Source organism: Primulina tabacum, chromosome 1 (assembly GCF_025594145.1).
Source record: "Primulina tabacum isolate GXHZ01 chromosome 1, ASM2559414v2, whole genome shotgun sequence".
Taxonomy (NCBI): Eukaryota; Viridiplantae; Streptophyta; class Magnoliopsida; order Lamiales; family Gesneriaceae; genus Primulina; species Primulina tabacum.
Window position 1 is genome coordinate 6,618,347 of NC_134550.1, and position 16,203 is coordinate 6,634,549.

The 16,203-nt window shown below is 36.0% G+C and overlaps 1 protein-coding gene across 2 annotated transcripts; it reads left to right on the forward strand.

Moving 5' to 3' along the window:
- The first annotated feature begins 712 nt into the window (after positions 1-712).
- On the forward strand, positions 713-4,544 carry LOC142537812 (cationic amino acid transporter 7, chloroplastic-like). 2 transcript variants are annotated; one of them, XM_075643305.1, is made up of 5 exons: positions 713-1,222; positions 1,394-1,616; positions 1,947-2,295; positions 2,456-2,690; positions 3,741-4,544. In XM_075643305.1, exons 1-5 carry the CDS (start codon positions 841-843, stop codon positions 4,313-4,315), a joined length of 1,764 nt encoding a protein of 587 aa, XP_075499420.1. In that variant the 5' UTR covers positions 713-840; the 3' UTR covers positions 4,316-4,544. The 2 variants fall into 2 exon arrangements, with proteins under 2 accessions (XP_075499420.1, XP_075499424.1); XM_075643309.1 differs by lacking the exon at positions 3,741-4,544 and adding an exon at positions 2,952-3,727.
- The last annotated feature ends 11,659 nt before the right edge of the window (positions 4,545-16,203 follow it).

The following is a 16,203-nucleotide window of genomic DNA, read 5'->3' on the forward strand; positions in this document are numbered from 1 at the left end:
TAGTGTAATTTGAAGGGATGATACTGAAAAATAAATTGCAATGATGTATCAAATTACAAAACTCATAATCTCCTTAAAAACACAGATTTATCAAACATGTCCCCGTTAAATTGCAAAAACCCACAAAATTTTTTATCAACACTTAAAATATTAAAGTTCACCTATAAAAAAAATACCCTCTTGAATTCGCAAAAACAAGTGATCTCTAAACAAAATTCAAAAACAAAAATATATTAAAAATAAACTACTAAAATATAAGTATATTATGAATTTATATATCTGAGACGGTTCGACGACTCATTTTATACTAAAAATGAAAAAAAATACTTTCAATGTAAAAAATACAAAGACACATCCCTTATATTATTTATGGCTGCTGTACATATAACTTGATCACACGAAACATTAAATACTAAATACATGATACATCCACCTCAACACACAAACGCCTCGTAACAAACCCTCTGACGCTTTTGGAATTATTATCCATAAAAGAATGTAAGTAATTGAAAAACGAAGAGCCCATGGTTTTTAACAAAATTCCAAAGTTTAGAACAAACTTTAGGGTTTATTTTAATACAACATTGAGAGACGAATCAGAGCGGAGTCGAGTCGAGTCGAGATTTAAGTATAATAAATTTTTAAATATTAAGAAAAATTATAAAAAAAATTTAACATCATTATATAAAAATAAAAAATAGAATTCCCCATTCCTCCTGGCCATCTCCCCCACTACTTACTTGTTCAACTCTGTCTGATTTCCCTGCAAACGGATATACTGTTACATATTACACCCATTCTGCCTCTCTATCCATTCTTCCACACAGAAATTCCAAGCCGATGGAGACCCATTTCTCCTCTTTCTCCACCTGTAGAGCTTATCTCCGGGCGCTGTCGGAGACCCCGTCCCGCATCTCTCGTCGGGCTTTCTCCGTGTCCACTTCTTTCCAGGGGAACAGCCGGGTTCGGGCTCGCTCCGGGCCGAACATGAAGCGGAGCTTGCGGTGGTACGATCTCATCGGTTTCGGCGTCGGAGGGATGGTCGGAGCCGGAGTCTTTGTCACCACCGGTCGAGCTAGTCGTGTGTACGCCGGGCCTTCGGTCATTGTTTCTTATGCCATTGCCGGACTCTGCGCTCTTCTCTCGTCTTTCTGTTACACCGAGTTCGCCGTCGACATGCCCGTGGCTGGCGGTGCTTTCAGCTACATTCGCGCGACGTTCGGTCGGTGGTGTTTGTTACCCACTTTCTTTCTTTTTTTTCTTTTTGTTGTTGTTGCTGTTGTACTTGTTTTTGGAACTTTTTGATGTCGTGGGATTCTCATGTAAATGGTGCCGAATACCTTTTTTGCTATGCGTGATGTTGATTTATGTTGCGAAATTTGTGAATTCTTAGGGGAATTTTTGGCGTTCTTGACGGGTGCTAATCTGATAATCGACTACGTGTTGTCGAATGCGGCGGTGGCGAGGAGTTTTACGGCGTATTTAAGTACTGCATTCGGCTTGTTCTCCCATTCACAGCTGAGATTCACCATCAATGGCCTACCAAAAGGGTACAACGAAATGGACGTAATTGCTGTGGCTGTGGTCCTGCTCCTCACACTCGTCATTTGCTACAGGTTCATAATATTGCACCATTTTTTTCCTTTCACAAAAATCTTCTAGCAGAAATAGGAATTTGATTTGGATTCATACCGATTTGAAGCTTTTTTTGAAAGTTTGGATTTAATTTCAAATTTTATCTTTTCTTGTTTCAACTGCGAATCCTTTCAAATCTGACCACCTTTGACAAATTCTATCAAACACATTTAAATAATTATTTTTAGTTGTTTGATCTCATCATTTTCGTAAAGTTCAGCTGAAGTCCACTTTTTTTTTTTCATTTTAAAATCCCTTGAATTCTTTTGAATTAGAGCTCATCGGGTTAAACTTTGGTATTCTTTCTACAGTACGAGGGAGAGTTCGTGGTTAAACATGGTTTTGACAGCTCTGCACTTATTGTTCATAGCATTTGTGATAGTTGTGGGGTTTTTGAGAGGGGAATGGAAGAATTTTACCGAACCCGGTGACCAGAAAAACGCGGGAGGGTTCTTCCCTTTTGGAGTTACCGGGATGTTCAATGGGGCTGCGATGGTATACTTGAGCTACATCGGGTACGATGCTGTTTCCACCATGGCTGAAGAGGTCAAAAATCCTGCTAAGGATATTCCAATAGGGGTTTCAGGATCTGTGATCCTCGTATCATTTCTGTATTGCTTAATGGCCGCTTCGTTGTCCTCACTTCTTCCTTATGACATGGTATCGTTCAGTTCAGAAAACTAGCGATACATTCTGTGTTTCATATAAAGTTGTATGTATATATTAACTAATGTGACTTTTTTTAAAATTTAATTAGCTGAATATCTCACTTTTCCCTTGAATGCAAATGACCGTAATTGGTATATATATTTTTTGACAGATTGATCCGGAGGCACCGTTTTCTGGTGCATTTAAAGATGGAGGAAGTAGTTGGAGATGGGTTTCTAACGTGATCGGTGTAGGAGCAAGTTTTGGTATTTTGACTTCATTACTGGTAGCGATGTTGGGGCAAGCGCGGTACATGTGCGTAATTGGACGGTCCTGCATCGCACCATCTTGGTTCGCTCAGATTCACCCTGGTACCTCTACACCAGTCAATGCCTCTGCTTTTCTAGGTATGCCATTCCCACTCTCATCTCTAAGTCGATCTATCTTTCTCGTTTCTTCTATAATTAATTACCATTCTGTTCGGGTTACACAAGTAAGCACTTGGTGTTGATGAGTGGAACTTGAACTAAAGTCTTTAGAATCTATTTGCTTCATAATTAAATAATTGGCTAGTGGAATGATTAAGATTTGATAAGAATAACGTTGTATCACATGATGTGATTTTGATAGTAACATTATTCTTTTGTTCTCTTTTATCTTCAAACAAGGTTTAGGTGTGCAAAATGTTCAAAGCAGTCAAGATTAGGTAAGTCAAAACTTGGAGGTCTTCCATGGCCAGTGATTTTACTGAACAGGGCCCACTTACTGTGTAGCCTTTGCCAATATCCTTTTTGTTTCCTAGGATCTATTTTTTTTGTTTTGTAAGATAATGCAATTACACTCATCAGTTGACTTTTGTATGTTATTAATCATTCACATGAAATCCTGCATCCGGTTCAGCTCTCGGATTTCTAATGTCTGAGGCCACTGTGTTAAAGTTTTGTGGTAGATTTCACAAATGTCTTCTGAATGTTACTCCGGGTGTTTGTTGATATGGACATGAGGATCTAGTGACAAGGCACAATACGGATGCACAGTTTTATTCTGATCAAAGAACATAGTTTTATAGGTTTGAGTGTAAGGTTTATTTTAACTTGCTGAATGGATCATATCAAATGATTCGTGTAAATATACCTCAAATGACTTGGCGATAGCCATGGAAAGTGGGAGATTTGTGCCTAGGATAAATTCATTGAATCCCTTAAATTTGACCTTTGGAGATTTTGTGCTGCTACGGTGGGTCTAAAACATAGGTAAGACCCAGATTAGTGCAAGTTTTTTTTAGATGAAAGCAACTGCACTTTCAAAAACGACCCTTTATCATGGAAAGAGCCACTTGACCAATTATTCCCTCCTACCTTTCTTGAGTGATTCGCTCTAAAAAAGATTCTGCTTACCATTTTTTCCGTTCTTTTTCTTCTTTATCCTGTTTATTCATATCTGCGAGTACTTTGCAGGGATCTTTACCGCGGCAATTGCACTGTTCACTGATCTAAATGTTCTGCTTAACCTTGTATCCATTGGCACACTATTTGTCTTCTACATGGTGGCAAATGCAGTGATCTTCAGACGCTATGTAACTCTAGGAACGACAAATCCATGGCCGACCCTTTCTTTCCTCTTCTCCTTCTCACTCGCTTCCTTCATTTTTACCCTCCTCTGGCAATTAGCACCATTCGGAAAGCCCAAAGCCATCATGCTCGGTGCCTGTGGCATTGTTGCCATTGCTGTTGTACAGTTGTTCCATTTTACGGTTCCCCAAGCTCGAAAGCCCGAGTTTTGGGGTGTTCCTATGATGCCATGGATTCCTTTCATATCCATATTTCTTAATATATTCTTGTTAGGATCTCTCGATAAACCGTCCTACATGAGATTCGGATTCTTCTCCGCCCTTATGGTGCTTGTATATGTTCTGTATTGCGTCCACTCGAGCTTTGATGCCGAAGAAGATGGCATCCTTGTTCTTGGTCAAAAGTATGGAGAAAGCAGCGAGGAATCTGTTCAAAGAGGGGACCATACTCCCAAAGTATAAATTAATATTGTTTTCTCTCATTTTTTTAGCTTTAATTATTCCTTGTAATAACTTATTTGTAGCTGAACATTTAGAATTAAGGGTAATGCAAATATCACAAAATCAAACCACGTGAGGCGATTCTTGCTGCTTAACTTATATTGGGATTATTTGTTTTGTTAATGATCTCATGTAGTTATATATTGTATCAAAAAGCTAATGAAATTTCTTGTACTTGTCCGTTTTTTGTCTTAAGATTGAGTCGATTCTTGCTTTATGAATACTTACAATATTTGATCTTCGATATTAATATTGTACATATTATTGTTATTTAATAACTTACATATGATGGAAATATTTAATAACTTACATATGATGGAGCACTTGTTATTTAACTAAAAATTTATAACCGATATTCACAAATGATAAGTTTTTAACACGAATAATTATTGTCCTCAAATAATCCTTCCTCTGATCATATCATGTTATTTATAAGAATCAAACATATGATCTCAGGTTTCTTGTCCAAGTACACGTAAATGTAACCGTGCAATGATTTTCAGTAACAACTGTTCTATATCCATCTTGTACAACTATTTCATATTCGACCTCTTCTGTGAAAATCACTAACTTGAATTGTATAAAAATTGGTTTCAACCTAATAAATCATTTTATAATCAATTTTAAATCAACTTGGACTAGGATATTAAAGTTATTCCTCTACTAAAAACTACAAAAATATTTAAAACAAATTATCTCACTAGTAGTGCAAGTATGCCGTCAAGATACATAACTTTCACAATTTCATTGGTTTTCCCTTCTTTTCTACACTATCAATGATCCAAAACAAATGAGACAAAAAAGAGAATCAATTAAAAAATATACATATCATGCAAAATCAATTTTTCGAATTCTTCTAACAATTGGCTGCGTGTCAAGAAAAAGATAACGACCCAAGAGAGGGAAAAAAACAAACATTTAAGGATAAATTACACAATGTCCAAATAAAAATGACAAAAACAAAAAAAAAAAGATATGGGCCATTCCCCATTTTTCATGGCAAAAATCTATTTGAATATTTTTTTGTCCTCTCAAAAGGTCAATATAGTATCAGCCAATTTGGATTATTGAGTCCCATTCTCAATTTTTTTGGAATTTTGACCCCACTTTTTAAATTTTTTTTATCTGTCACATCTCTCCATTAAATTATTTTTCGACTTTGTAGGCATGCTAATCCTTCGAATTATTATAACTAAAATCACCCATAATTATTATATTATCTCTTGCCTAGCATTGGATTCTGTGGGCTTGGCTTTACTCATGTATTCTTTCTAAAGAATCTAAAGAGGGCAACTAAATAAAATATTATTGCATTTTTTGATTTAAGATTGAGACCTCCTTGGAATTGTTTTTGTGATATTCGAGCATTCCGTGTTTTATGCATGGAAGTATTCTCAATTAAAAGGAATCAAAGAAAAAAAATGACATTCTTATATGTAATGAAATGATTAATTATGTCGATGACTTATAACACATGACACGGTGATCATAAATTCGATGCGATATCTCGAACCAAAGAATAAATATTTGACATATCTAACTTGTTTTGAGGTAACTAATAAAGGGGTTTGAGATCTCTAGGATTATATACATATTTATGTAGTAATTAGAAAATTCAACTTTTTTTTATTTGTAAAAACGTACGTATGAAATTTTAAATCTATTTAGACATTGAGTAAGTCTCTTGTGAGACGGTCTCACGAATCTATATATGTGAGACTGGTCAACCCTATCGATATTCACAATAAAAAAGTAATACTCTTAGCATAAAAATTAATATTTTTTTATGAATCACCCAAATAAGTGATACATCTCACAAAATACGACCAATACACAATAAATCTATTTAGACATTGTAATGGTCCTATAATTTCAACTTTGAACATTTGGTACAAATGTGGATATTGTCTAAATTTGATTGGTTTAATGTGCTGGTTTCATGATGGAGAAAGAAAACTAAACTTTGAAATTGATAGTGCCTAGGGTGGCGCATTTCGCATCACACAACCTAGATTTCATTCATAATTATCATCTATATGATTTTATTTATTTATTTATTTATTTTTAATTCTTGAGAGTTCTTATCCTTTATAATAAGATTAAGATCATTAGATTCGATTCAATGTCGAGTATATTGTTTTCTCTTGATATGGATATCTGCATTCAATTCATTTATATCTTTACTTGATCTTCGAAAACATCTTTGAATGTTCACGACGTGTCGGCTCAAATTTCAACAATGAAAATAGAGTATATCCTCGACGATCGACTTTATCAATCTTGCCATATTACTATTTTCAAGGAGAGCGAGATTTTATTTGAATTTTGTCGGAAGATTTAATGGATAAATTTCAAATATCTGAATTTCGAGTGAATTTGAAATCAGTTTTTACACTAATAAACAAATTAATGAAATACAAGAAAACTCAGATTAATGTAATTCAACCCAAAAAGAAGAAGAAGAAGGATTTAGATTTTTTTTTTCATTTTAAAAAATTTCAATCGAAAATTTCTTAACAAAACTTAGCCTATTGTATAGCATTAGGGATTGTGTGGTTAACGAGGAACAAATAAAGATTAATAATCCTACTTTTAATGAAAATGTCTCAAATTTTATATAATTTTTTAGAAGATTTTTTTATAATATTGTTTTGAAAGCATATATTTTACCTTCGATAGAGATTTAACGACTTTTAAAAATTACATTTTTTTGTGGAATTTACAAATTTCTAATATTTGATATATCACATATAAATCTAATATAAATTAAATAAATCATTATTAGTCAAATTGTGGATTAAATTACCACAAGATCGCAGAAATTTGCACTATAAATAATTCCAAGACATTTTTTTATTGACAAATAATGTATATGTTAGAATATTATAGTTTTGATGATGTTCATTGATATCGTAACAATTCAGAAACAACAAAATCCAGCAACATATTGACATAAATCAGGAACAGATAAATTCAGTATTCTGGTCAGAATCAATTATAAGGACTACAGAATAATTTGGAACACCGATCTTTATATAAGATTACTGATCATTTAAACAGTCATAAATAAGAAAAATCTCAGTAGACCAAACATTCAAATTCTAGATGTGCATGATTTTATGGAGAATCATGTTCTTGATTTTCAACATCATCATTGCTGAAAATCAGGCTACTGATGGATTTACTAAATGAGTCATTTACTGAATTCCAGTAAACCTACATTAATGATCAGCACTCTTATTGCAAATAGCGCAGCTCCCGTTGGAGAAGACCCCTGGCGCACTCTTATTGCAAATAGCGCAGCTCCCGTTGGAGAAGACCCGTGACGTAGGAGTTGGAGATGCCCTAAGTTTGATTTCTCATTCACTTTTATTAACCATTCATAACAGCTAATGGTCATTTATATTCATTTCAAACTCTTCATCTTGTCGGATTTGCTTTACATTTGAAAATGACCAAAGACTTACCGACTATGTGGTACTATGCCAGTCATAGTTTGGCTGTATATACACTATTTCACAGGTGTATTTTAAAACTTTTCACAAAATATGACTAAAATAAGTTTTATTTTTGTTACCAAAAAAAATCAAATTTAACAGATAAAAATTTACTAAAATTTGTCAAGTTACCTTACTGAAATCCAAAACATTTTGATTTATATTATTAAAATTGAAAGTTTTCCTAATAACTACTATTTAATTTCACTAATTTTCTTCATTGTTTAAGATAGTTATAATATTTTACAAATTGTGTAAAAAAAATTAAATGGAATAGTCTCAGACCAAAAGTGAGTGACAAATCAAAGTCAATGCAAACAGTTTTCTTAAACAAGATTCACTGATCATTCACTCACCCCGGTGTTTTTAGGGAGAACGTTCGACCATGGGATCAGAGCAGTGCTCTTATGCAGATCCAACGACCCCGATTCATTTGTCTAATATTTTTCGTTTAATTTGATTGGAAAGAAATGAATATTCAAGCTGAATTTTATGTCCTTTATGATCCATCCTCTATTTAATCAATGGAAATTGAAATATTTGTATATATGAATATCAATATAGAATGTTTTGACATAAAATAAAGCCAATGTGTACATTAAAAACAACGTAAAATGAGTAAAATAGATACTTTGGTGTCATTCTTTGTTGAAGAACCCCGATTATTTTTTGGTTTTAATAAATATACCGAAGATGAGATGCTGAACGCAATAGCCACGTAATCAAAGCGAGATTGAATGCGAAGTAGAATCACTTACATGGATCGATTGTTGTAGTAATGCCAATCTTCTTAGGGTTGCATTGCACAGAACTCTTGTATAATTTGTTAAGGGCGTAGGATGTGTGGGCATGAATGGTGTTGGTGTACAGTTGTCGATAGCTAACTACTCTTTTTTTATGTAACAAAAAATCAACTTCAGAAGACTATATATATACTTCAACTAGCCCATTAATTGTGCCTTTTAGCTAGCTTAAAATGTTCCAACTTTTTTGAAATATATTTATTTTGCAAAGTTTATTTTCAGTCCAGTCTTGTGTTATCCCATGCATGCATAATGAAGTTGACATACCTTTTGGCGACTGGTGAATCCGGAATGTGGAGTACGGGCGGTGAATACAAGTCCAATATAGCAAATAATGAGAATCAAGGATTATCAAAGGAAGACAATGAAAACAGTTGAGCAATATTAACTCAATCAGGCCGGTGTGTTTGAGAATCCATTGCTCTTACGCAAGATCCAACGACCCCGATTCATTTGGGCCTGTGATTGAATGCCGGGTTTGAATTTTCGTCTTTCGTGATGGTCCAAGTGTTAGTTTCACGAAATACAGAAAGGACATACAATTTTAGCTTGAATATTCATTTCTTCCCAATGAAAAGAGTGTTCAAGATAGAATCTTTAGGTACTTGATGATATTGTATCCATTGAAGTTTTTGAGCAATGAACCGTTGCTCTGTGACTGGACGGATGCCATCTTCATCGCCATGCCACAAATGTATCCATTAAAGCCTTCTAAGGTTAAGCATAATCTCCAGAAGGGAGGGAAATCAAGAAAATGCCAAGGTTGGTTTTTTCCTTTCCATGAAATGAAACATGAACGAGGTTTAATTTTATAGAAAATTTGGAGCCTAGACTTTCGATTATGTGACGATTTTGTCTCATTTTGTAGTGAAAGATGACATAGATTTTAAAGCGCCGTAAATCTTAGTGATGGAAGAACTTGTTCATCGAAAGGCCTAATATTTAAAATTTGAACATATGTATCAACTTTGGGAACGACTATTTGTTGAAAATTTCACTATATAAAAATCTTACAGCAGATGATTTCAACGTTCACGAAACACATGCAGCAAATCAAGAAAGTTTAGAACACAACGAGAATTACGTGGTTCAGCCGAAGTGGCTTACATCCACGGGAGCACAACCTGTTGGATTTTATTGATCACACCAATAGTACAAAGAGGAGATTACACCGGAAACTTTTCCACACTCACGCCTAAGACTCTCTTATACAAGTCTCTCTCTTCTCTCGTGTTTTCAATCAATATCTTTTTCCTCTCAAATACAGTAGAGATATCTTCTGATGATTTTCTTCTGAGAGCCTTCAGATCTATATATATTTAACCCAACTAGGTCTTTCCCTTCTTTACTGCTGGTACCCCTTAGTTGGTTTGGGTTGTTGCAACTGTCAACAATTCATTTCTCATCCTCGGCTCATCTCAGTCATCGGTCCCTCATGTGTCTTTGATTTGGGAGACACTTCCTTCAACAATCTCCACCTTGTCTTCCAAATACAGGCTGTTCTCCAATACCCCTTGGACTATATGGACTCTACCACATTGACCAAGTTCAAGCAATGCTTAAACTTAGCTAGTGGTAATGCCTTGGTCATCATATCCGCAAGATTCTCTTGTGTTGAGATTTTCTCTACCTTGACCAAGCCCTTGGTCGTGATGTCCCTTACAAAATGTAGTTTAATATCAATGTGCTTGCATCTTTCATGAAAAACTTGATGTTTTGTAAGATGTATTGCTCCTTGATTATCACAGTGGACTGCTACCCACTGTTGTGTAATTCCAAGTTCTTCCAGTATCCCTTTAAGCCACATAGCCTCTTTTATTCCTTCTGTGAGTGCTACGTACTCTGCTTCTGTTGTAGACAATGCGACCACAGGTTGGAGAGTAGCTTTCCAGCTGATAGCGGTTCCATAAAGCGTGAAGATGAATCCAGTGAGTGACTTCCTGGTGTCCAAGTTCCCTGCATAATCTGAGTCCACGAATCCAACGAGTGGTTGTGTCTCATGCGTCTGCTGTCTGAACATCAGTCCCAAGTTTGAGGCCCCTTTCAAATATCTCATCGCCCACTTTAATGCCTCCCAGTGTAACTCTCCTGGGTTGGCCATAAACCTTGATTCCACACTCATAGCATATGCGAGATCTGGTCTACTGCATACCATGCTATACATTATGCTCCCTACACCATTAGCATAGGGTTTGTTCTTCATGACTTCCTCTTCATCCTTGCTGCTTGGTGAATTTTCAGTAGATAACTTGAAGTGTTGGCCAATCGGTGTACTCACTTGTTTTGCTTCCAGCATCCTAGCTCGTTGAAGTACCTTCCTTATGTATTGGCTTTGGTTTAGGAACAAGGTCGCCTTCCTCCTGTCCCTATTTATGTTCATCCCAAGTATTCTTCTTGCTTCTCCTAGTTCCTTCATTTCGAACTCAGAGCTTAATTTTTCTTTGAGACCTTGCAAGTCAGTTTGGCTTTTACTCGCTACTAACATGTCATCAACATAAATGAGTAAGAAGATCTTGGGTTGATTTTTGTCATTTCTGATATATACACAGCTGTCAAAGTTGCTTCTCACAAAATTTATTTGTGTCATGAACTCATCGAACCGTCTATACCATTGTCTGGGACTTTGCTTGAGACCATATAAGGATTTCTTTAACAGGCACACCTTCTCTTTATTTCCAGATATTTTGTAGCCCTCGGGTTGTTCCATGAATATGGTTTTCTCCAAATTTCCGTGCAAGAATGCTGTTTTAACATCAAGTTGCTCTAATTCCAGGTCAAATTGAGTGACCAATGCCAGCAAAATTCTGATGGAAGCATGTTTGACTACAGGGGAATAAATTTCGTTGAAATCAATGCCTTCCACTTGTGTGTATCCCTTTGCCACTAACCTGGCTTTGTATTGTACTTCTTCCTTATTAGTTCCAGATTCTTTGAGCTTGTATACCCACTTGCATCCTACCACTCTTTGCCCCTTTGGTCTAGTAACCATCTCCCAGGTTTTGTTCTTGTTTAATGAGTTCATTTCTTCATTCATGGCTACAAGCCATTTATTCTTCTGTGGGCTGGTCATGGCTTCTTTATAGGAGGTTGGCTCTGAATATTCAATATGCTCTGCAATATTTAGGGCAAAATAGATCATGTCTGCTTGTCCATATCGCTGGGTTGGTTTTATTTCTCTTTTCTTCCTGTCCCTAGTCAGCATATAGGAGTCATCATTCTTTTCAGTGATTGATTCATTCTCGGTTGACTCTGCACCATGATCAGTATCTGTAGGATCTTGAGGAACTTCATTATTATTAGAATTCTCCACCTCAATCTGTGTTTCCATGGGAAGTTCACTTGACGGATTTGATGTGTCTTTATGTTTAATATACCCCATTTTGTCTTCATCAAATATTATATCCCTTGAAATGAAGCACCTGGGCCCTCTATCTTCTAGATTCCATACCTTATATCCTTTCACTCCATTAGGATATCCTATGAAAATGCATTTAATTGCTCGGGGTTCAAGCTTGTCTGTTTTGATGTGAGCATAAGCCAAGCAGCCGAATACTTTTAGATTTGAGTAATCTATAGGGGCACATTTCCACATCTCCATAGGGGTCTTGAAGTTTATGGCACTTGAATGCACCTGTTGATCAAGTAACAGGCTGTAGTCACTGCTTCCCCCCAGAAGACTTTTGGTAGACCAGCATTTAGCAACATGGATCTAGTTCTTTCCAATAGAGTTCTATTCATTCTCTCGGCTACCCCATTTTGTTGGGGTGTTCCAGCAACTGTCTTATGCCTCAAAATGCCCTTCTTTGCACAAAGTTGATTAAACATATCAGAACAATATTCCAATCCATTATCAGTTCGAAGGTGTTTCAGTTTCATGTCCATTTGGTTTTCATATAATACTAGCCATTCCTTGAACTTAGTATATGCTTCATTCTTTGTCTTAAGTACATAGACCCAAAGCCTTCGGGGGTAGTAATCTATTATTGTCATAAAATACCTCCCTCCCGCATGAGTGGCTGTCCTTGAAGGACCCCATATGTCTGAGTGAACATACTCGAATGGTCTAGATGTAGAGTGTTTGGCAGGCTCAAAGTTTACTCTCTTTGCTTTTCTTAATATACAGTATTCGCATGTATCCATTCCTTTGATGCTGTCTCCACAAAGAAGTTTTTGTTTAGATAGTTCCATCAAACCTCTTTCACTTACGTGACCAAGTCTTTGATGCCAGAGCCATGTTTTATTCGATTTATCCTCTGCCACTGCTGATCTTCCCACCACAGTGCTTCCCAGCAAGATGTACAGAGAGTTCTTTCTTACAGACTTCATAATCACCAATGATCCCTTGAGTACCTTCAATTTCCCATTTTCTGATTTGAATGAACAGCCATTTGACTCTAGAGTGCCTAAGGAGATCAGATTCCTTTTGAGGTCTGGTACATATCTGACTTGTTGTAAAATTTTATATGAACCATCATCCATTTTCAGTCTGATGGAGCCTATACCTTTTACCTTACAGGATCTGTCATTTCCTAGAATAACCACTCCCAAATCTGTTTCTCGAAGGGTTTCGAACCATGACTTTGTAGGACACATATGGAATGTACACCCAGAGTCTAGAATCCACTCAGTTGATGTCCCTTGATCTGATATGGTCAATGCCTCTGCTGTGTCATATCCATCAAAAGCTACAGAGGCTACGCCATCTTCATTGCCTCTTTCTTGATGGTTCTTTCTCCTTTCTGGGCAATTTCTTTTGAAGTGTCCTTCCTTATGACATAAGAAACATCTATATCTTACTTGACTCTTCGATCTTGATCGTGAAGTGTTCCTTCTTTGCTGTCTTTTAGCAGGTCTCCCTCTTGCATTGAGGCTTTCTCCTTGCCCATAGCCTTGAGAGTTCATTCCTTTCTGTAGTTCTTTGGCCTTTATTGCTGATTGTACTTCCTCCAATGTGATTGATTGCTCCCTGCCGTAGAGTAGTGCATCTTTGAAGTTTTCATATGAAGTTGGGAGAGAGTTTAACAAGATTAATGCCTTGTCCTCTCCTTCCAATTTGACTTCGATATTTTCCAGATCATCCAAGATCTTGATGAATTCATCAATCTGCTCAGAGATTTTCTTCTCGTCAAGGATCTTGAACGAATATAACTTCTGTTTCATGTACAACTTGTTAGCAAGTGATTTAGTCATGTAGAGTGATTCGAGTTTAGTCCACATAGCTGCCGCTGATACTTCTCTGGAAACTTCACGCAATGGTTTGTCTCCGAGACACAGAATGATTGCGCTTTGTGCCTTCGCAAGATTTTGAATCTTTTCTTTCGGATCACCTATCATGGCTTCTTCTCCTTTCAATGCATCCTCCAAACCTTGTTGAATTAGTATTGCTCGCATTTTGATTCTCCACAGGCCAAAATCGTTCTCCCCTGTGAACTTTTCGATGTCGAATTTCATAGATCCCATCTTCTTGATTATTATTCGTGTCGTGTCGTGTCTTCGTTCCCACAGACGGCGCCAATTGTTGAAAATTTCACTATATAACAATCTTACAGCAGATGATTTCAACGTTCACGAAACACATGCAGCAAATCAAGAAAGTTTAGAACACAACGAGAATTACGTGGTTCAGCCGAAGTGGCTTACATCCACGGGAGCACAACCTGTTGGATTTTATTGATCACACCAATAGTACAAAGAGGAGATTACACCGGAAACTTTTCCACACTCACGCCTAAGACTCTCTTATACAAGTCTCTCTCTTCTCTCGTGTTTTCAATCAATATCTTTTTCCTCTCAAAGACAGTAGATATATCTTCTGATGATTTTCTTCTGAGAGCCTTCAGATCTATATATATTTAACCCAACTAAGTCTTTCCCTTCTTTACTGCTGGTACCCCTTAGTTGGTTTGGGTTGTTGCAACTGTCAACAATTCATTTCTCATCCTCGGCTCATCTCAGTCATCGGTCCCTCATGTGTCTTTGATTTGGGAGACACTTCTTTCAACACTATTATTATGTTATTATATCAAAAGCTATAGATGAAGATAACACTACGACTTGATCTTTTAATCCGTATGCACAGTATCATAAGCATAATGTTTCGATTGATTTGTGGTGCCATGCACACAAAACCGGACAGAAAATAATGCCTCCGATTTCCTTGAGCATTTTCTTTGCCTGATTTCCGACGATGCATGTACAAACCGTGCCGATGTTAGCATATTGGTATTACCTTTACACTATATTCAATTATGTCCTCATAACCAAATTGAAATTGGCATTTCCTAGCATCGGCACGGTTTGCATACATGTAGACATACACGCTTAGGACATGTAGTGTCGGAAATAGGGCGAAGAAAATTCCCAAAGTTCGGCAGACACTTATACACCGTATAGAATTGGATTTTACCCCAAATTAATTAAATTCCACGCAATTACAATAATGGATTCCGGATTACTCCTGCCTGGAAAATCAATCAAAACAAAATGTTCAATGTATTGAAGAAAGGGCTCATAACTAAGTTATCGAGAATAGTTGGTCAAGTCGCCGATAGAGATCATCAGTGCGGCCGGCCCGACCATGATTCCTAGTAGTGAAATAAATCATCTACTCATGATATTGTGAAATCGTTTTTCTCGTGGCTACACGCAGCGGAAGTTTAAAAATTTTAAATTTTGACATTCAAAATTATTTTTTGAGCACTCATATGGTTTTAATAAAATAAACATACATAAGATGTTTAAAACTTTTACTTTAATGAATTTTCACTTGGCTTCAACTATGTCATTATAAGCGAACGTAGCTCTTGTTTTAAATCCTTCGTACGTTCTTCAAATCTCCTTTCTTCAATTTTCGAATCAGGTCCACGACCGGATTACTTGTTCCTCTTCTAACTTGTACTAGAAAATTAGAAGAGATTTTAACGTTGGAGAATAAATTGAGAGGCGGCTCAAGACCTTGAATATTTTTCAAGGTGGCCGAAATTGAGAAGACCTTTTGGAGGAGGATTTTCGAAATTTTCAGGTTGTGGAGGCTAGGATTTTAAAAATTGTAAGGATTGATTATTATTATTATTATTAACCTCAAACCTAATATACGTATATATATGCTTAGGACTCATTAATTAAATTAAATACTTAATGATCTTAATCAATTAAATATTCTAGTTCAACTAGTTTAATTAATTAATTAATCTTTTTAAAATCCAATTAAGAACCTTAATAATTTGTATGTTGGTCTTGTACTCTTACAAACATTTAATTTAAATCGTTTATAAATTCAACATTTGAATTTAATATTTAAATTATAAATTCAACTCCTTGAATTTATCACCTCCAAAATTTAACAGTCATAAACATAAATTCAACTCCTTGAATTTACTATCTCAATGTTTTATGTAAATTCAATTCCTTGAATTTTTTTTAATCTCAACGGGGACAAAATAATCCAGTACTTGTGTGACCCTCAATGGTTTAGGGATATAGTTAGCCGTGGGTTCACAACTCTTTGTGATTCATGACATAATCTTTTATTCGGGTTTACTCTAATTTG

Bases quoted from the DNA above. Each gene is read 5' to 3' on its own strand.
- LOC142537812 (XM_075643305.1), top strand. From the start codon at position 841: ATGGAGACCCATTTCTCCTCTTTCTCCACCTGTAGAGCTTATCTCCGG. The intron at 2,296-2,455 runs GTATCGTTCAGT...ATTTTTTGACAG, and splicing joins CACTTCTTCCTTATGACATG to ATTGATCCGGAGGCACCGTT. The intron at 2,691-3,740 runs GTATGCCATTCC...AGTACTTTGCAG, and splicing joins CAATGCCTCTGCTTTTCTAG to GGATCTTTACCGCGGCAATT.